Raw genomic sequence first — 20,645 nt, forward strand, 5'->3', positions numbered from 1 at the left:
AGGCTCCTCAACAGCTTAATGGCATCTCAAGCTATAAGACTGCTGAACAATTCATTTTAAAAAATGAAAGGGGCTTGCAAGTAAACATTATGGCAAAATTCACACTTGTAGTCAGCGTATGTGACAAGTAGTTTGTCATTTTCTGGATGATCAGACAATGGAAAAAAACGTTCATTTACTTTTTTGGAGAGGGGGGGGTTAATGAAATACTTCAGAGAACTTTCAGGAGGGTTTAGTGAGATAGAAAGCAAGAGCATTAGAGTCACCATTAATATTAAGGGCATCAGGCCCAAAACTCTGATTCAGGCTCATTGAGTGCAGAGGTCCAGTGATGCAAAAGATCCTGTCAAATGCCAGAGAGCCAACATTTCTTCTACTGGAACAAGCAACCTAACTACCACAACAAGGCATTCAAAACATTTTTCTGAAAACAATTAGATAAAGACTAATATGTATTAGTAAATTTTATTTAAAACAATTGAAGTAGAGAAGTCCTGACACTTCCAGGTCACAGCACCTAGAAGACAAAAAGATTAGTAACAAGCATACATGAAAGCAAAGACAGGCAACCAAATTCTGATCTTTTGACTGAGCCAATCGCAAAAAGATCAATGAACTGCCTATGTAAACCTAAACAGCCCAAATGGCATAAAAATACAGAGAAACTGAAATCTCACCTCAACTGGTGGCTACAGATCCCACTTCATCATGTTCTGGACTCCCCTAAAGCTCTGGACTCAATTTAGGTTGTGCTAGGGCCTTTCTGCTTGGCAGATAGTGGTTTGGCTGTGGCTTGCTGACACTTGAAGAGCTGGGTTGAGTGGCTAGGGGAGGCAGTACTCCTACCGAGTAGAGTCTTTGAGCCGGTGGATTGTAGATCCCCCGTACAATTCTGGGATGCTGTGCATGATGGTCAGGGCAAAGCGGCGAGGGTTGATCGAGCTGGCACTGCTGGTCCTGCTCTGGGTAGGGCCATAGCTGCTAGACAAGAGGCTCTGGGTGGGACGTCTGGCAGAGCTAGTGTTGGACTTCACTGCATTGAACAAATAGCTGGGCTGATAGCGTTGACTGGGGACAGGTTTAGAGCCACTTGGCTTCTGGGCTGTGGCAGGAGCATTCTGGATGAATGTTGAAGAACTGGCAGCCTGGGTAGAACTGAAGAGGCTGGAGACTGGCCCACTACTGGCAGCATAGCTGGGCTGGTAGCTCCCCCACTGAGCAGACATTTGTCCGTACTTCCCTTGGGCAGGTTTTGCAAGGAGATTCTGGCTGTATGTTGAACCCCTTCCACCTTGGTTAGAGGTAAACAGGCTTTGGCTTGGTGTTGCACCAAGGTCAGAGCCAGGCTTGTAGGCGCCATAGGAGTTTCCACTAGCTGTAGAGCTGGGGCGAAAAAGACTGGAGCGAGAGGCCAGGCTAGAAGTGGGCATGCCGCGACTTGAGGTAGAGGCTCCATCTATTCTCTGGCCAGAGGTTTGGGCATATTGATTGAAAGTTGAAACACTTCTACTGGCAGAGTTGCTCTGGTATTCCATGACATCTTGGGAGAAGCTAGGCTTGTAGCTGTTTGTTGCACTCCCACCTTCAGTAGAACCAAAACTCAGAGGACCTGGTCTAAATGAAGTTTGTGAAGAACCACTTGAGGGAACTTCACGGTCAGGAGTGGAAATTGACCGGGCAGAGATCTCCATTGGTCCCTTGAAAGCCAGGGAAGGGAAGCTGCTCCCTTGCTTCAGGTCCTGGACATAGTGGGTGAGGGAGGTGGTGTGGGTGGCAGTTTGACCATAGAGGCTGGGGGCTCCTCTACTCAGAGTCTGGACAAGGCCTTGGTTGGGTTGTCTGGAGGTGGAGAACTTGAATTCACTCTGGGTAGAGCCATAGTTAGGAGTAGATGGTTTCAGGTTAGAGGCAGTTCTACTCTGGACATTAAACACAACATCAGGATTCTGGACTAGTCCAGAGCTGCCGGAGAGAGGCTGTACAGTACGAAGAGTGTTGGCCTGGATTCTCTTTACCTCCCAACTTGAAACTGGCCTTAATGCACTGGGGTCAGTGACACTTTGACCATAGGTTCTGCTGGCCTTGGTTTGATGCTTGTTGTGGGTGACAGAGGATCCACTGGCTATAGAACCAGAGAGGCTAATGTCAGTATTCTTGGCACGGGTCCTCTTACCCTTTGTCTGGGCGGAGGTAAAGCTGCTGGGGATAGATCCAGAGCCCCTTGGGGCTGGCTGGAGGAGCTTGGAGCAAAGCCTCCGAGTGTGTTGTATCCAGTCCCGCGGTAAGTAGCTTCACTCTGGACCGAACCAGAAGTGTGAGAGGCTGGTCTGAATTGATCCTGGGGATAGCTGCCACCTGTTTGCCTCTGCTCAACTTCCATTCTGGAAGAGCCAGAAAACCCATAGCCTCTTACTCTCTGGGCATCTAAACAGAAGGAAGTTATAGATTCAGTGCCAAACTTGAAGGTTGGTCTGACAAAAGTGACAACATTTTGGGTTCATGCCTTACCACGTGGAGCCCATGTAAAACTTGAGTGTTCTGCAAACAATGAGCAAAGGAACACAATCCTGTCAAGAAAAGAAGTTGCCATTACACATCCACATTCCAAATACAAGCAGCAACCTTGCAGTTGACCTGAAACACATTGGTCAAAGAATCTTACCCCAAATTAATTCCAAAAGCCATATCAAAGCCTTAAACCACCAACAGCCCAGACAAAGCAATTAGTAGCTCAGTGCCTTACTGCCATGCTTAGTTGACATACCAGCTTGGTGTGTATTTATTGCCTGAACCTGCAGTTGCCATCCAATCACTGGCTTATTGATTGATCATTCTCAGCTGTATGTCTTTGTGGAGCGGACAGATTTGAAAACAACCAAGGTGAGGACAGAGGACGCGAAGAGTTAAGGAAAGACTTTTGAAATTCACACAAAGAGGGCTAACGTTATGACACCACAATGACATGCAGATGAACATGATCAATCAATCAAACAGTGATGACAACTGGCTGTTCAGGCTATAAATATACACTCAGCTGATATATCAACAACTCAAGGCAGTAAGGCAGCGTTTACACAGGCAGCACAATTCTGATCTTGTTTTTCACTAATTAGTCTTTTGACAAATCAGATCTGCTCTGAAAAAGAGCTGATTTGAAAAGATCTGATGTGATTGGTCAAAAGACAAATGAGTAAAAAAGGATCTGAATTGGTCTGCCTGTGTAAAAGCAGCCTAAGTTAGCGAGCTGGCAGCTATTGCGTTGTCTCCTCTGTGGGTTCTGTAGAACTTCATTTAAATATAGCTTTTGAAATACATTTTGGTTGCAATGTTTGGGGGAAAAGTGTTTCATATCTACTGAAAAGTTGCTGCTTGTGAAATATGTTGTGTAATTTCTCTCTTGGCTTTTACGTGATTTAACTTGTACAATGTATTCTCTTGACAGGGGATTTGTTTGTTTTGTTCATTGTTTGCAAAAATTCAAATCAAATTTTATTGGTCACATACACATTGTTAGCAGATGTTAATGCGAGTGTAGCGAAATGCTTGTGCTTCTAGTTCCGACTATGCAGTAAAATCTAACTAGTAATCTAACAATTTCAACTACCTTATACAAAAACAACTACCGTATACACACAAATGTAAAGGGATGAATAAGAAACAAAAATGAATGGGAAGTCATTGACACCGTACGAAACATACCACTCAATTTGGCGTCATTTCAGTCAAAGTTGATTGCAAATGCCATATGGCAAATGCCAAGTGTAGCATTCCAAAAATCCAACAGATGGCGAGTGCGCTCCACTGTGATTTTTCATATTGCAAATGTAACACAAGTCAAGACCCAAGAGTAGAATTTTGAAAAATTGAACATTTTTTCAAAAACGTATCACCCCCCTTAAAAAAGTGCTTTCTGGACTGATTTTCGAAATTCTTTAGATTTTGTGTCAATTAAACATGTGTAAGACCTGTATGAATAAACTTTTGTCAAATTTCATTATATATAGTTTTTAAACTTGTCCATAGGGCATATTTTTTTTGTTCATTTGCAATATGAATTCATAGGAAGTCAAAAGTCACTGTTTTATTTTGTTTGCCAAATGCCATAAGAAATGTCCAAATGCAATATTAACACCCTGATTTGCCACTTTCAAATCTTTATGTCCATTTGCCATGTACGATAAATGGAAGTCGGTTTACAAACCCACAAGTCAGTGAACCATGTCCAAAAGGCATTTATATACTGCCAAAATGATATATAGCACTATGTTAAGCCATGAATCAACCTAGATGGTCTATTTGTCATGTATGATGAGGGAGAAGTGGGACTGTTGTTTTTTTATGATTTTTTGAAAAACGTCCAAAATGACAAGGGGCGCCCCCTATTGGACGGGCACGGGTGGGGGGTGCTCCCTACCCAACCGTGGACCCCTTGCTACCCCGTAATGGCATTAAAAACCATTTTTCCAATCACCAGGTGCACGGCTGTGCATTTGCAGTATGTTTCAATGTGCATTTACCATCACAAATTTGTGATGCCCATGTTTCAATGGGCATTTACCATTGCAAATTTGTCATGCTCAAAAATACTGCAGAAATGCAAAATTGACTGGCCTGATGAACTCGAGATCGCCGGGCAGTGATAGTGGTTCCTCTCCATCGCTCGTTGTGTTGATTTCATCACGTCCATTTGGTGAAGTTTTTTCACTGTTGAATCATGTTGCAAATGCACTGTGCATTGAGAATATGGAAATGCCATCGCAGGCTCTGTGTGTCTTTAAGCACCGCACTTTGTCACTCCATCCTTGCTGTGTGTGTGTGTGTGTGTGTGTGTGTGTGTGTGTGTGTGTGTGTGTGTGTGTGTGTGTGTGTGTGTGTGTGTGTGTGTGTGTGTGTGTGTGTGTGTGTGTGTGGTGTGTGAGAGAGAGAACTTTTCTTTGACATCTGTTGGAGAAAATGACTGATTTACAGTTCATGAGGGGTGCTTAATCACACATATGAAGTTTTTAAAAGATCTGACCATTTTAACCCTTTGAAACAGCGCATATGACACCATTTGAAGGCACTTCCGGTTGGCACAGGAAGCTGAACGTGAACACATATCCTCATTGGGGTAGGCTCTTACAGAATCCTGAGTTTTAAGTCTTTATGTTTAGAATTGACTGATCTACACAGGGTTGAATGCAGTGATTTTCATAATTGCAGGTTATGTATATCAAAACACTTTTAGGGTGAATTTAATCACTTACGGTTGCTTCAGGAAGCTTAGAATCAACACAGGTAGACCTCATAGTGGCCTGGTGGATTGTCATGGAAGACAGGTTCATAAGACATTCATAACCCACATGGGCTTCAGGTTGATTTGAGTGGTGCAGGCAATGTATTACTATGGGGAGAGAAGTCAATGAAAACTGTTTGACGTAAACACCTTTCAAGGCTTGCACGATCGGGAGGACCTCAGGAATGCTTCTAGCCCAAACTGTTCTCCCGCTGTCACCCAAAAGCCCCTGCAATTTAGGACCAGGCTTCATTATGAGCTCAGACCGAGCAAGATATGGTCTAGCGGGGCATCTCGTTGAACTCGGCACAGCCTAGAGATTATGATAATACCATTGCAGGCTCTGAGTGTCTTTAAGCACCGCATTTTGTCACTCCATCCTTGCTCCAATGACAATGCTGCTATTCCTGTTTCCTTTCTGACAGTCATATTCTTAGACGTATATTGGCTATGCTAACATAAGATACGAGGCAAGATGTACCGCTCATTTTGAAACATGGAGCTGAGCTCAGTAACAGGAATGTTTGGCCTGATACCGACGAGACGGCCTTTCGGGAGGGCAGAGAACTGGCAGAGTGGTACCAGAAAAACCTCCCTCAACATGAGCAAGACTAAGGAGCTGATCGTGGACTACAGGAAAAAGCCCCTATTAACAGGCCTGTAATGGAGCAGGCCGAGAGTTAAGTACCTTGGTGTCCACGTCGCCAAAGAACTCTCATGTGTCAAACATACCAAGACAGTCGTGAAGAGGGTACGACAACCCCCCCCCAAGAGACTGACAAGAATTGGCATGGGTCCCCAGAAGGTTTTACAGCTGCACCATCAAGAGCCTCCTGATCGGTTGCAGTCCAAGTTAAACTTCTGCTACCTCACGGTAAGCGGTTCCGGAGTGCCAGGTCTAGGACCAAAAGGCTCCTCAACAGCTTAATGGCATCTCAAGCTATAAGACTGCTGAACAATTCATTTTAAAAAATGAAAGGGGCTTGCAAGTAAACATTATGGCAAAATTCACACTTGTAGTCAGCGTATGTGACAAGTAGTTTGTCATTTTCTGGATGATCAGACAATGGAAAAAAACGTTCATTTACTTTTTTGGAGAGGGGGGGGTTAATGAAATACTTCAGAGAACTTTCAGGAGGGTTTAGTGAGATAGAAAGCAAGAGCATTAGAGTCACCATTAATATTAAGGGCATCAGGCCCAAAACTCTGATTCAGGCTCATTGAGTGCAGAGGTCCAGTGATGCAAAAGATCCTGTCAAATGCCAGAGAGCCAACATTTCTTCTACTGGAACAAGCAACCTAACTACCACAACAAGGCATTCAAAACATTTTTCTGAAAACAATTAGATAAAGACTAATATGTATTAGTAAATTTTATTTAAAACAATTGAAGTAGAGAAGTCCTGACACTTCCAGGTCACAGCACCTAGAAGACAAAAAGATTAGTAACAAGCATACATGAAAGCAAAGACAGGCAACCAAATTCTGATCTTTTGACTGAGCCAATCGCAAAAAGATCAATGAACTGCCTATGTAAACCTAAACAGCCCAAATGGCATAAAAATACAGAGAAACTGAAATCTCACCTCAACTGGTGGCTACAGATCCCACTTCATCATGTTCTGGACTCCCCTAAAGCTCTGGACTCAATTTAGGTTGTGCTAGGGCCTTTCTGCTTGGCAGATAGTGGTTTGGCTGTGGCTTGCTGACACTTGAAGAGCTGGGTTGAGTGGCTAGGGGAGGCAGTACTCCTACCGAGTAGAGTCTTTGAGCCGGTGGATTGTAGATCCCCCGTACAATTCTGGGATGCTGTGCATGATGGTCAGGGCAAAGCGGCGAGGGTTGATCGAGCTGGCACTGCTGGTCCTGCTCTGGGTAGGGCCATAGCTGCTAGACAAGAGGCTCTGGGTGGGACGTCTGGCAGAGCTAGTGTTGGACTTCACTGCATTGAACAAATAGCTGGGCTGATAGCGTTGACTGGGGACAGGTTTAGAGCCACTTGGCTTCTGGGCTGTGGCAGGAGCATTCTGGATGAATGTTGAAGAACTGGCAGCCTGGGTAGAACTGAAGAGGCTGGAGACTGGCCCACTACTGGCAGCATAGCTGGGCTGGTAGCTCCCCCACTGAGCAGACATTTGTCCGTACTTGCAAAACCTGCCCAAGGGAAGGAGATTCTGGCTGTATGTTGAACCCCTTCCACCTTGGTTAGAGGTAAACAGGCTTTGGCTTGGTGTTGCACCAAGGTCAGAGCCAGGCTTGTAGGCGCCATAGGAGTTTCCACTAGCTGTAGAGCTGGGGCGAAAAAGACTGGAGCGAGAGGCCAGGCTAGAAGTGGGCATGCCGCGACTTGAGGTAGAGGCTCCATCTATTCTCTGGCCAGAGGTTTGGGCATATTGATTGGAAGTTGAAACACTTCTACTGGCAGAGTTGCTCTGGTATTCCATGACATCTTGGGAGAAGCTAGGCTTGTAGCTGTTTGTTGCACTCCCACCTTCAGTAGAACCAAAACTCAGAGGACCTGGTCTAAATGAAGTTTGTGAAGAACCACTTGAGGGAACTTCACGGTCAGGAGTGGAAATTGACCGGGCAGAGATCTCCATTGGTCCCTTGAAAGCCAGGGAAGGGAAGCTGCTCCCTTGCTTCAGGTCCTGGACATAGTGGGTGAGGGAGGTGGTGTGGGTGGCAGTTTGACCATAGAGGCTGGGGGCTCCTCTACTCAGAGTCTGGACAAGGCCTTGGTTGGGTTGTCTGGAGGTGGAGAACTTGAATTCACTCTGGGTAGAGCCATAGTTAGGAGTAGATGGTTTCAGGTTAGAGGCAGTTCTACTCTGGACATTAAACACAACATCAGGATTCTGGACTAGTCCAGAGCTGCCGGAGAGAGGCTGTACAGTACGAAGAGTGTTGGCCTGGATTCTCTTTACCTCCCAACTTGAAACTGGCCTTAATGCACTGGGGTCAGTGACACTTTGACCATAGGTTCTGCTGGCCTTGGTTTGATGCTTGTTGTGGGTGACAGAGGATCCACTGGCTATAGAACCAGAGAGGCTAATGTCAGTATTCTTGGCACGGGTCCTCTTACCCTTTGTCTGGGCGGAGGTAAAGCTGCTGGGGATAGATCCAGAGCCCCTTGGGGCTGGCTGGAGGAGCTTGGAGCAAAGCCTCCGAGTGTGTTGTATCCAGTCCCGCGGTAAGTAGCTTCACTCTGGACCGAACCAGAAGTGTGAGAGGCTGGTCTGAATTGATCCTGGGGATAGCTGCCACCTGTTTGCCTCTGCTCAACTTCCATTCTGGAAGAGCCAGAAAACCCATAGCCTCTTACTCTCTGGGCATCTAAACAGAAGGGAAGTTATAGATTCAGTGCCAAACTTGAAGGTTGGTCTGACAAAAGTGACAACGTTTTGGGTTCATGCCTTACCACGTGGAGCCCATGTAAAACTTGAGTGTTCTGCAAACAATGAGCAAAGGAACACAATCCTGTCAAGAAAAGAAGTTGCCATTACACATCCACATTCCAAATACAAGCAGCAACCTTGCAGTTGACCTGAAACACATTGGTCAAAGAATCTTACCCCAAATTAATTCCAAAAGCCATATCAAAGCCTTAAACCACCAACAGCCCAGACAAAGCAATTAGTAGCTCAGTGCCTTACTGCCATGCTTAGTTGACATACCAGCTTGGTGTGTATTTATTGCCTGAACCTGCAGTTGCCATCCAATCACTGGCTTATTGATTGATCATTCTCAGCTGTATGTCTTTGTGGAGCGGACAGATTTGAAAACAACCAAGGTGAGGACAGAGGACGCGAAGAGTTAAGGAAAGACTTTTGAAATTCACACAAAGAGGGCTAACGTTATGACACCACAATGACATGCAGATGAACATGATCAATCAATCAAACAGTGATGACAACTGGCTGTTCAGGCTATAAATATACACTCAGCTGATATATCAACAACTCAAGGCAGTAAGGCAGCGTTTACACAGGCAGCACAATTCTGATCTTGTTTTTCACTAATTAGTCTTTTGACAAATCAGATCTGCTCTGAAAAAGAGCTGATTTGAAAAGATCTGATGTGATTGGTCAAAAGACAAATGAGTAAAAAAGGATCTGAATTGGTCTGCCTGTGTAAAAGCAGCCTAAGTTAGCGAGCTGGCAGCTATTGCGTTGTCTCCTCTGTGGGTTCTGTAGAACTTCATTTAAATATAGCTTTTGAAATACATTTTGGTTGCAATGTTTGGGGGAAAAGTGTTTCATATCTACTGAAAAGTTGCTGCTTGTGAAATATGTTGTGTAATTTCTCTCTTGGCTTTTACGTGATTTAACTTGTACAATGTATTCTCTTGACAGGGGATTTGTTTGTTTTGTTCATTGTTTGCAAAAATTCAAATCAAATTTTATTGGTCACATACACATTGTTAGCAGATGTTAATGCGAGTGTAGCGAAATGCTTGTGCTTCTAGTTCCGACTATGCAGTAAAATCTAACTAGTAATCTAACAATTTCAACTACCTTATACAAAAACAACTACCGTATACACACAAATGTAAAGGGATGAATAAGAAACAAAAATGAATGGGAAGTCATTGACACCGTACGAAACATACCACTCAATTCGGTGTCATTTCAGTCAAAGTTGATTGCAAATGCCATATGGCAAATGCCAAGTGTAGCATTCCAAAAATCCAACAGATGGCGAGTGCGCTCCACTGTGATTTTTCATATTGCAAATGTAACACAAGTCAAGACCCAAGAGTAGAATTTTGAAAAATTGAACATTTTTTCAAAAACGTATCACCCCTTAAAAAGTGCTTTCTGGACTGATTTTCGAAATTCTTTAGATTTTGTGTCAATTAAACATGTGTAAGACCTGTATGAATAAACTTTTGTCAAATTTCATTATATATAGTTTTTAAACTTGTCCATAGGGCATATTTTTTTGTTCATTTGCAATATGAATTCATAGGAAGTCAAAAGTCACTGTTTTATTTTGTTTGCCAAATGCCATAAGAAATGTCCAAATGCAATATTAACACCCTGATTTGCCACTTTCAAATCTTTATGTCCATTTGCCATGTACGATAAATGGAAGTCGGTTTACAAACCCACAAGTCAGTGAACCATGTCCAAAAGGCATTTATATACTGCCAAAATGATATATAGCACTATGTTAAGCCATGAATCAACCTAGATGGTCTATTTGTCATGTATGATGAGGGAGAAGTGGGACTGTTGTTTTTTTATGATTTTTTGAAAAACGTCCAAAATGACAAGGGGCGCCCCCTATTGGACGGGCACGGGTGGGGGGTGCTCCCTACCCAACCGTGGACCCCTTGCTACCCCGTAATGGCATTAAAAACCATTTTTCCAATCACCAGGTGCACGGCTGTGCATTTGCAGTATGTTTCAATGTGCATTTACCATCACAAATTTGTGATGCCCATGTTTCAATGGGCATTTACCATTGCAAATTTGTCATGCTCAAAAATACTGCAGAAATGCAAAATTGACTGGCCTGATGAACTCGAGATCGCCGGGCAGTGATAGTGGTTCCTCTCCATCGCTCGTTGTGTTGATTTCATCACGTCCATTTGGTGAAGTTTTTTCACTGTTGAATCATGTTGCAAATGCACTGTGCATTGAGAATATGGAAATGCCATCGCAGGCTCTGTGTGTCTTTAAGCACCGCACTTTGTCACTCCATCCTTGCTGTGTGTGTGTGTGTGTGTGTGTGTGTGTGTGTGTGTGTGTGTGTGTGTGTGTGTGTGTGTGTGTGTGTGTGTGTGTGTGTGTGTGTGTGTGTGTGTGTGTGTGTGTGTGTGTGTGTGTGTGTGTGTGTGTGTGTGTGTGTGTGTGTGTGAGAGAGAACTTTTCTTTGACATCTGTTGGAGAAAATGACTGATTTACAGTTCATGAGGGGTGCTTAATCACACATATGAAGTTTTTAAAAGATCTGACCTTTTTAACCCTTCGAAACAGCGCATATGACACCATTTGAAGGCACTTCCGTTTGGCACAGGAAGCTGAACGTGAACACATATCCTCATTGGGGTAGGCTCTTACAGAATCCTGAGTTTTAAGTCTTTATGTTTAGAATTGACTGATCTACACAGGGTTGAATGCAGTGATTTTCATAATTGCAGGTTATGTATATCAAAACACTTTTAGGGTGAATTTAATCACTTACGGTTGCTTCAGGAAGCTTAGAATCAACACAGGTAGACCTCATAGTGGCCTGGTGGATTGTCATGGAAGACAGGTTCATAAGACATTCATAACCCACATGGGCTTCAGGTTGATTTTAGTGGTGCAGGCAATGTATTACTATGGGGAGAGAAGTCAATGGAAACTGTTTGACGTAAACATCTTCTTTTAACTTTTAAGGGTTAATGCCACATGGTCAAGTTTAGGCTTGCACCGATCGGGAGGACCTCAGGAATGCTTCTAGCCCAAACTGTTCTCCCGCTGTCACCCAAAAGCCCCTGCAATTTAGGACCAGGCTTCATTATGAGCTCAGACCGAGCAAGCTTACGGTCTAGCGGGGCATCTCGTTGAACTCGGCACAGCCTAGAGATATGATAACACCATTGCAGGCTCTGAGTGTCTTTAAGCACCGCACTTTGTCACTCCATCCTTGCTGCGTGTGTGTGTGTGTGTGTGTGTGTGTGTGTGTGTGTGTGTGTGTGTGTGTGTGTGTGTGTGTGTGTGTGTGTGTGTGTGTGTGTGTGTGTGTGTGTGTGTGTGTGTGTGTGTGTGTGTGTGTGTGTGTGTGTGTGTGTGTGTGTGTGTGTGACAGAGTTTTTCTTTGACATCTGTTGGGAGAAATGACTGATTAACATTTCCTCATTTACGGTTGCCTAATAACCCATATGAAGTTTTGAAAAGATCTGACCTTTTTAACCCTTCGAAACAGCACCTATGACAACATTTTACGGCACTTTACACAGGAAGCTGAAAGTAAACACATATCCTCCTTGGGGTAGGCACTTATATAATATTGAGTTTTAAGTCTTTATGCTAAGAACAGACTTATTTACAGAGGGTTGAATGAGTATGTGTTATTTCAGAAAATCATAGAAAATCACAGAAATATCGTATAGCTCGGAAACACAATTCAAAAAGATTTGTCTGAACAAGCTGCAACTGGATCTGTAACTTAGGTTCATTTACTTTGATGTGAAGCAGAGACATTATTGCTCTATTTTCATTTTTGACCTTTAACCTCTTGCTCCTACCTGGCACGCAGGCGTCCCATCTAGAGCTCTGGAAATGCAAATGCGCTACGTTAAATGCTAATAGTATTAGTTAAAACTCAAACGTTCATTAAAATACACATGCAAGGTATTGAATTAAAGCTACACTCGTTGTGAATCCAGGCAACAAGTCAGATTTTTAAAATGCTTTTCGGCGAAAGCATGAGAAGCTATTATCTGATAGCATGTAACACCCCAAAAGACCCGCAGGGGACGTAAACAAAATAATTAGCATAGTCGGCGCTACACAAACCGCACAAATAAAATATAAAACATTCATTACCTTTGACCATCTTCTTTGTTGGCACTCCTAGATGTCCCATAATCACTATTGGGTATTTTTTTCGATGAAATCGGTCCATATATAGCCTAGATATCGATCTATGAAGACTGTGTGATAAACGGAAAAAAATTGCGTTTCATAACGTAACGTCATTTTTTAAAATTCAAAAAGTCGACGATAAACTTTCACAAAACACTTCGAAATACTTTTGTAATGCAACTTTAAACGTTAATAAGCGATCAAATTAATCACGAGACAAAGTGTTTTCTATAGGGGTCCGTCTTGAAATACTGTCCGTGTATTTCTCAACCAAAATATCCGGTCGGAGACCTGAAGAAAAAGCCTGTCTCTTGTTCGTTTGACCAAGAAACAAAGAATTGGCAAATGACAAGACTGTTGACATCGTGTGGAAGCTGTAGGTACTGCAACCTCAGCCCTATTTAATGTCTTTCGCCCATAACAATGGGTTGAAGCGGCGGATGGATATATTTTTCCACTTTCAGTGATCAGATTTTCCTGCACTTTTCAATGAAACGCACGTTGTGTTAAAGTCACAGCCGTGATTTAACCAGTTTTATAAACGTCTGAGTGTTTTCTATCCACACATACTAATCATATGCATATACTATATTCCTGGCATGAGTAGCAGGGCGCTGAAATGTTGCGCGATTTTTAACAGAATGTTCGAAAAAGTAGAGGGTCGACTGATGAGGTTAATCCCGTTGAGGCCTGGACGCCGTCTTGTTCGGGGCCAAAGGCCCATTATGCCAATACCTATGCTCACCAAGTTTCTTCTTCGAAGTCTTTTCCGTTTAGGAGATAAGGCCACGTCGTGATTGGTGATGTTTTGTACATTTGCAATATGATTCTACTCGTCCTCTTGTGGGATTTACCGGGACAGCGGAAAAATGACCAAAATTTGAACGTTTTATTAAACGAAAACCGAATGTCCGAGAGACTTCGTTTGATTACTTCCTGGAAGATCCGGCCCTGCTGCACGGCCCGACGCTGTCCGCCAATTTTAGAAATGTTGTCGGACGTCTAGTAAGAGACCGTACATTTGCAATGTGGACTTTCTCACTAACCATATGGCAAATGTCAAAATGTTCCCTTAAGGTATGTGAAGTCCAACCCTAGGTCTGCCGGCGGCCCTACCCAAAGCCTCTACTCTAGAAGCTATGGCCTTACCCAGTGTGGGACTAGCAGTTGCACCTCCACCACCCCTCAACGCTTCGCCCTGGCCACCATCCACAACATCTCAGAATACTACGGTGGAGCTTGTGTCTGTCGCCTCGAAGTAGTGCCTCCTCCCCTAGCCACTCCAAACCCAGCTCTTCAAGTGCCAGCAAGCCACAGCCAAAACACACTGCACCTGCCAAGCAGAAAGCCCCAGCCCCCGCATTACCTATTAGTTGTGGTATTAGTAAACACAATTGGCCCAGCGTCGTCCGGGTTAGGGGAGGGTTTGGCTGGGGTAGGCCATCATTGTAAATAAGAATTTGTTCTTAACTGACTTGCTTAGTTAAATAAAAGTAAAATAAAATGAAATAAAAAGTAGAACACCAGACCAGAACATTTCTGACCTGCAGGAAATGAATGCAAATTAGAAAGAAATGTTTATTTCCTTTTGTTTATTGTCTATTCCATTTGCTTTGGCAGTGTAAACATATGTTTCTCATGCCAATAAAGCCAATAAGTACGTTGTATGCTTATTATGATGATGAAATATCATGGGTGAAGCAGATTGTTGAATGGCCTGACGAATAGAGAGGAGAGTGTTGTCTCCCATTAGAGAGAACAGAAGCGTCACCTCCATCCTTTGTTGATTAATAGAACTCATTTTCAGTATGATTTAAGACACCTTTCTCCTCTTCCTGCAAATCTACCCTCTGTCTAAAGGTCCTGTCAACAAGATCGTTTCTGCTGATGCCAATGAAAGATTTATTTGTATTTTATTTTACATTTCTGTATTCTGCGTGAACGTTATTTTTCTCTTTCTTTTTCTTTCTTATGAGTGTTGCCAGGCGTTATGGAAAAAGAGAGGAAAGGAAACGGCTCCTAAAAAAGGATGTCTGTGCCTCCACTTCCTCTGGCAGGTAATAGCATCTTTGATTTGAGCCACCACACATGGATGGTCAATGCATGCGAGGTGTTGCTCTCTCTCTCTGTTTATTTTACTGTGACAAACTGGTGTGCCCTTCCCGGCTTAGTCATTCACCTCAGTGTAAAAGACAAATGTGTCAACAATATTATAACATCTAGAACCCAAGGGAACAATCTGCATCTAGGCAGACATGGGATCTGGATATGGGTTTGTACTTTTGGGAATATTTGATTAGTTCCACTGAGCCAAGCCCAGCTGAAGACATGGAATGATTTTTAATACTATCTGAATCCAGGCTGGTTAGCAGTGCCATGTGTCTGATAAGACGTGAGGGTGAAAGTGTGACATTGTGACAGATATCCTCATCATGGATAGGGGGCCTGATGGCACACACTGGCTACTCCTGCTCACACGCTTCCAGCAGGGGACAGTAATGATCCCTATCAATCAGATTGACACCTACCAGACTGGTGGGGAAGAGCAAGAGAGAAAAAGTGTCCTGTGTCTCCATATGGAGCATACCTGGTGATGTTTGATTCAGATTGGTCAAGCAGGCACAAACAAGCAGCTAGTGACATTCTGGGTACAAGGTTTGCAAGGTGAAATTCCATTATAGAACCCACACATGCAAATACTCCAATGACAATGCTGCTATTCCTGTTTCCTTTCTGACAGTCATATTCTTAGACGTATATTGGCTATGCTAACATAAGATACGAGGCAAGATGTAGCGCTCATTTTGAAACATGGAGCTGAGCTCAGTAACAGGAATGTTTGGCCTGATACCGACGAGACGGCCTTTCGGGAGGGCAGAGAACTGGCAGAGTGGTACCAGAAAAACCTCCCTCAACATGAGCAAGACTAAGGAGCTGATCGTGGACTACAGGAAAAAGCCCCTATTAACAGGCCTGTAATGGAGCAGGCCGAGAGTTAAGTACCTTGGTGTCCACGTCGCCAAAGAACTCTCATGTGTCAAACATACCAAGACAGTCGTGAAGAGGGTACGACAACCCCCCCCCAAGAGACTGACAAGAATTGGCATGGGTCCCCAGAAGGTTTTACAGCTGCACCATCAAGAGCCTCCAGATCGGTTGCAGTCCAAGTTAAACTTCTGCTACCTCACGGTAAGCGGTTCCGGAGTGCCAGGTCTAGGACCAAAAGGCTCCTCAACAGCTTAATGGCATCTCAAGCTATAAGACTGCTGAACAATTCATTTTAAAAAATGAAAGGGGCTTGCAAGTAAACATTATGGCAAAATTCACACTTGTAGTCAGCGTATGTGACAAGTAGTTTGTCATTTTCTGGATGATCAGACAATGGAAAAAAACGTTCATTTACTTTTTTGGAGAGGGGGGGGTTAATGAAATACTTCAGAGAACTTTCAGGAGGGTTTAGTGAGATAGAAAGCAAGAGCATTAGAGTCACCATTAATATTAAGGGCATCAGGCCCAAAACTCTGATTCAGGCTCATTGAGTGCAGAGGTCCAGTGATGCAAAAGATCCTGTCAAATGCCAGAGAGCCAACATTTCTTCTACTGGAACAAGCAACCTAACTACCACAACAAGGCATTCAAAACATTTTTCTGAAAACAATTAGATAAAGACTAATATGTATTAGTAAATTTTATTTAAAACAATTGAAGTAGAGAAGTCCTGACACTTCCAGGTCACAGCACCTAGAAGACAAAAAGATTAGTAACAAGCATACATGAAAGCAAAGACAGGCAACCAAATTCTGATCTTTTGACTGAGCCAATCGCAAAAAGATCAATGAACTGCCTATGTAAACCTAAACAGCCCAAATGGCATAAAAATACAGAGAAACTGAAATCTCACCTCAACTGGTGGCTACAGATCCCACTTCATCATGTTCTGGACTCCCCTAAAGCTCTGGACTCAATTTAGGTTGTGCTAGGGCCTTTCTGCTTGGCAGATAGTGGTTTGGCTGTGGCTTGCTGACACTTGAAGAGCTGGGTTGAGTGGCTAGGGGAGGCAGTACTCCTACCGAGTAGAGTCTTTGAGCCGGTGGATTGTAGATCCCCCGTACAATTCTGGGATGCTGTGCATGATGGTCAGGGCAAAGCGGCGAGGGTTGATCGAGCTGGCACTGCTGGTCCTGCTCTGGGTAGGGCCATAGCTGCTAGACAAGAGGCTCTGGGTGGGACGTCTGGCAGAGCTAGTGTTGGACTTCACTGCATTGAACAAATAGCTGGGCTGATAGCGTTGACTGGGGACAGGTTTAGAGCCACTTGGCTTCTGGGCTGTGGCAGGAGCATTCTGGATGAATGTTGAAGAACTGGCAGCCTGGGTAGAACTGAAGAGGCTGGAGACTGGCCCACTACTGGCAGCATAGCTGGGCTGGTAGCTCCCCACTGAGCAGACATTTGTCCGTACTTCCCTTGGGCAGGTTTTGCAAGGAGATTCTGGCTGTATGTTGAACCCCTTCCACCTTGGTTAGAGGTAAACAGGCTTTGGCTTGGTGTTGCACCAAGGTCAGAGCCAGGCTTGTAGGCGCCATAGGAGTTTCCACTAGCTGTAGAGCTGGGGCGAAAAGACTGGAGCGAGAGGCCAGGCTAGAAGTGGGCATGCCGCGACTTGAGGTAGAGGCTCCATCTATTCTCTGGCCAGAGGTTTGGGCATATTGATTGGAAGTTGAAACACTTCTACTGGCAGAGTTGCTCTGGTATTCCATGACATCTTGGGAGAAGCTAGGCTTGTAGCTGTTTGTTGCACTCCCACCTTCAGTAGAACCAAAACTCAGAGGACCTGGTCTAAATGAAGTTTGTGAAGAACCACTTGAGGGAACTTCACGGTCAGGAGTGGAAATTGACCGGGCAGAGATCTCCATTGGTCCCTTGAAAGCCAGGGAAGGGAAGCTGCTCCCTTGCTTCAGGTCCTGGACATAGTGGGTGAGGGAGGTGGTGTGGGTGGCAGTTTGACCATAGAGGCTGGGGGCTCCTCTACTCAGAGTCTGGACAAGGCCTTGGTTGGGTTGTCTGGAGGTGGAGAACTTGAATTCACTCTGGGTAGAGCCATAGTTAGGAGTAGATGGTTTCAGGTTAGAGGCAGTTCTACTCTGGACATTAAACACAACATCAGGATTCTGGACTAGTCCAGAGCTGCCGGAGAGAGGCTGTACAGTACGAAGAGTGTTGGCCTGGATTCTCTTTACCTCCCAACTTGAAACTGGCCTTAATGCACTGGGGTCAGTGACACTTTGACCATAGGTTCTGCTGGCCTTGGTTTGATGCTTGTTGTGGGTGACAGAGGATCCACTGGCTATAGAACCAGAGAGGCTAATGTCAGTATTCTTGGCACGGGTCCTCTTACCCTTTGTCTGGGCGGAGGTAAAGCTGCTGGGGATAGATCCAGAGCCCCTTGGGGCTGGCTGGAGGGAGCTTGGAGCAAAGCCTCCGAGTGTGTTGTATCCAGTCCCGCGGTAAGTAGCTTCACTCTGGACCGAACCAGAAGTGTGAGAGGCTGGTCTGAATTGATCCTGGGGATAGCTGCCACCTGTTTGCCTCTGCTCAACTTCCATTCTGGAAGAGCCAGAAAACCCATAGCCTCTTACTCTCTGGGCATCTAAACAGAAGGGAAGTTATAGATTCAGTGCCAAACTTGAAGGTTGGTCTGACAAAAGTGACAACGTTTTGGGTTCATGCCTTACCACGTGGAGCCCATGTAAAACTTGAGTGTTCTGCAAACAATGAGCAAAGGAACACAATCCTGTCAAGAAAAGAAGTTGCCATTACACATCCACATTCCAAATACAAGCAGCAACCTTGCAGTTGACCTGAAACACATTGGTCAAAGAATCTTACCCCAAATTAATTCCAAAAGCCATATCAAAGCCTTAAACCACCAACAGCCCAGACAAAGCAATTAGTAGCTCAGTGCCTTACTGCCATGCTTAGTTGACATACCAGCTTGGTGTGTATTTATTGCCTGAACCTGCAGTTGCCATCCAATCACTGGCTTATTGATTGATCATTCTCAGCTGTATGTCTTTGTGGAGCGGACAGATTTGAAAACAACCAAGGTGAGGACAGAGGACGCGAAGAGTTAAGGAAAGACTTTTGAAATTCACACAAAGAGGGCTAACGTTATGACACCACAATGACATGCAGATGAACATGATCAATCAATCAAACAGTGATGACAACTGGCTGTTCAGGCTATAAATATACACTCAGCTGATATATCAACAACTCAAGGCAGTAAGGCAGCGTTTACACAGGCAGCACAATTCTGATCTTGTTTTTCACTAATTAGTCTTTTGACAAATCAGATCTGCTCTGAAAAAGAGCTGATTTGAAAAGATCTGATGTGATTGGTCAAAAGACAAATGAGTAAAAAAAGGATCTGAATTGGTCTGCCTGTGTAAAAGCAGCCTAAGTTAGCGAGCTGGCAGCTATTGCGTTGTCTCCTCTGTGGGTTCTGTAGAACTTCATTTAAATATAGCTTTTGAAATACATTTTGGTTGCAATGTTTGGGGGAAAAGTGTTTCATATCTACTGAAAAGTTGCTGCTTGTGAAATATGTTGTGTAATTTCTCTCTTGGCTTTTACGTGATTTAACTTGTACAATGTATTCTCTTGACAGGGGATTTGTTTGTTTTGTTCATTGTTTGCAAAAATTCAAATCAAATTTTATTGGTCACATACACATTGTTAGCAGATGTTAATGCGAGTGTAGCGAAATGCTTGTGCTTCTAGTTCCGACTATGCAGTAAAATCTAACTAGTAATCTAACAATTTCAACTACCTTATACAAAAACAACTACCGTATACACACAAATGTAAAGGGATGAATAAGAAACAAAAATGAATGGGAAGTCATTGACACCGTACGAAACATACCACTCAATTCGGCGTCATTTCAGTCAAAGTTGATTGCAAATGCCATATGGCAAATGCCAAGTGTAGCATTCCAAAAATCCAACAGATGGCGAGTGCGCTCCACTGTGATTTTTCATATTGCAAATGTAACACAAGTCAAGACCCAAGAGTAGAATTTTGAAAAATTGAACATTTTTTCAAAAACGTATCACCCCACTTAAAAAAGTGCTTTCTGGACTGATTTTCGAAATTCTTTAGATTTTGTGTCAATTAAACATGTGTAAGACCTGTATGAATAAACTTTTGTCAAATTTCATTATATATAGTTTTTAAACTTGTCCATAGGGCATATTGTTTTGTTCATTTGCAATATGAATTCATAGGAAGTCAAAAGTCACTGTTTTATTTTGTTTGCCAAATGCCATAAGAAATGTCCAAATGCAATATTAACACCCTGATTTGCCACTTTCAAATCTTTATGTCCATTTGCCATGTACGATAAATGGAAGTCGGTTTACAAACCCACAAGTCAGTGAACCATGTCCAAAAGGCATTTATATACTGCCAAAATGATATATAGCACTATGTTAAGCCATGAATCAACCTAGATGGTCTATTTGTCATGTATGATGAGGGAGAAGTGGGACTGTTGTTTTTTTATGATTTTTTGAAAAACGTCCAAAATGACAAGGGGCACGGGTGGGGGGTGCTCCCTACCCAACCGTGGACCCCTTGCTACCCCGTAATGGCATTAAAAACCATTTTTCCAATCACCAGGTGCACGGCTGTGCATTTGCAGTATGTTTCAATGTGCATTTACCATCACAAATTTGTGATGCCCATGTTTCAATGGGCATTTACCATTGCAAATTTGTCATGCTCAAAAATAC

At 43.7% G+C, this 20,645-nt stretch overlaps 2 protein-coding genes and 1 long non-coding RNA gene across 4 annotated transcripts; all 3 read right to left on the bottom strand.

Annotated features, from left to right (window-relative positions):
* Window positions 1–451: 451 nt before the first annotated feature.
* LOC124012235 lies at window positions 452–7,092 on the bottom strand. The gene is made up of 4 exons (XM_046325711.1): window positions 7,031–7,092; window positions 2,509–2,538; window positions 678–2,289; window positions 452–517 (listed from the first exon to the last, which is right to left on the bottom strand). The coding sequence occupies exons 1-3, from the start codon at window positions 7,090–7,092 to the stop codon at window positions 843–845; spliced, it is 1,539 nt and encodes a 512-aa protein (XP_046181667.1). The 3' UTR covers window positions 452–517; window positions 678–842.
* LOC124013362 lies at window positions 6,636–18,841 on the bottom strand. Of its 2 annotated transcripts, XM_046327662.1 has the most exons (5): window positions 18,739–18,841; window positions 18,585–18,643; window positions 17,302–18,499; window positions 6,862–7,410; window positions 6,636–6,701 (listed from the first exon to the last, which is right to left on the bottom strand). In XM_046327662.1, exons 1-4 carry the CDS (start codon window positions 18,759–18,761, stop codon window positions 7,215–7,217), a joined length of 1,476 nt encoding a protein of 491 aa, XP_046183618.1. In that variant the 5' UTR covers window positions 18,762–18,841; the 3' UTR covers window positions 6,636–6,701; window positions 6,862–7,214. The 2 variants fall into 2 exon arrangements, with proteins under 2 accessions (XP_046183618.1, XP_046183619.1); XM_046327663.1 differs by lacking the exons at window positions 6,636–6,701; window positions 6,862–7,410 and adding an exon at window positions 16,528–16,593 and having other exon boundaries at window positions 16,754–18,499.
* Window positions 7,460–8,950, bottom strand: LOC124013363. The gene is made up of 3 exons (XR_006834853.1): window positions 8,848–8,950; window positions 8,694–8,752; window positions 7,460–8,608 (listed from the first exon to the last, which is right to left on the bottom strand). It is a non-coding gene; the product is annotated as an uncharacterized LOC124013363 (long non-coding RNA).
* Window positions 18,842–20,645: the final 1,804 nt, after the last annotated feature.

Source organism: Oncorhynchus gorbuscha, linkage group LG24, assembly GCF_021184085.1.
Source record: "Oncorhynchus gorbuscha isolate QuinsamMale2020 ecotype Even-year linkage group LG24, OgorEven_v1.0, whole genome shotgun sequence".
Classification (NCBI taxonomy): domain Eukaryota; kingdom Metazoa; phylum Chordata; class Actinopteri; order Salmoniformes; family Salmonidae; genus Oncorhynchus; species Oncorhynchus gorbuscha.

Excerpts from the sequence above, each read along its gene's own strand:
- LOC124013362 (XM_046327662.1), bottom strand. The coding sequence starts at position 18,761 with ATGGCTTTTGGAATTAATTTGGG. Across the intron at positions 18,644-18,738 it reads GCTTTTGGAATTAATTTGGG|GATTGTGTTCCTTTGCTCAT; the intron begins GTAAGATTCTTT and ends TTTTCTTGACAG. Across the intron at positions 18,500-18,584 it reads TTTTACATGGGCTCCACGTG|ATGCCCAGAGAGTAAGAGGC; the intron begins GTAAGGCATGAA and ends CCTTCTGTTTAG.
- LOC124012235 (XM_046325711.1), bottom strand. The coding sequence starts at position 7,092 with ATGCACAGCATCCCAGAATTGTACGGGGGATCTACAATCCACCGGCTC. Across the intron at positions 2,539-7,030 it reads CGGCTCAAAGACTCTACTCG|AACACTCAAGTTTTACATGG; the intron begins GTAGGAGTACTG and ends CATTGTTTGCAG. Across the intron at positions 2,290-2,508 it reads TTTTACATGGGCTCCACGTG|CTACTTACCGCGGGACTGGA; the intron begins GTAAGGCATGAA and ends TCCAGAGTGAAG.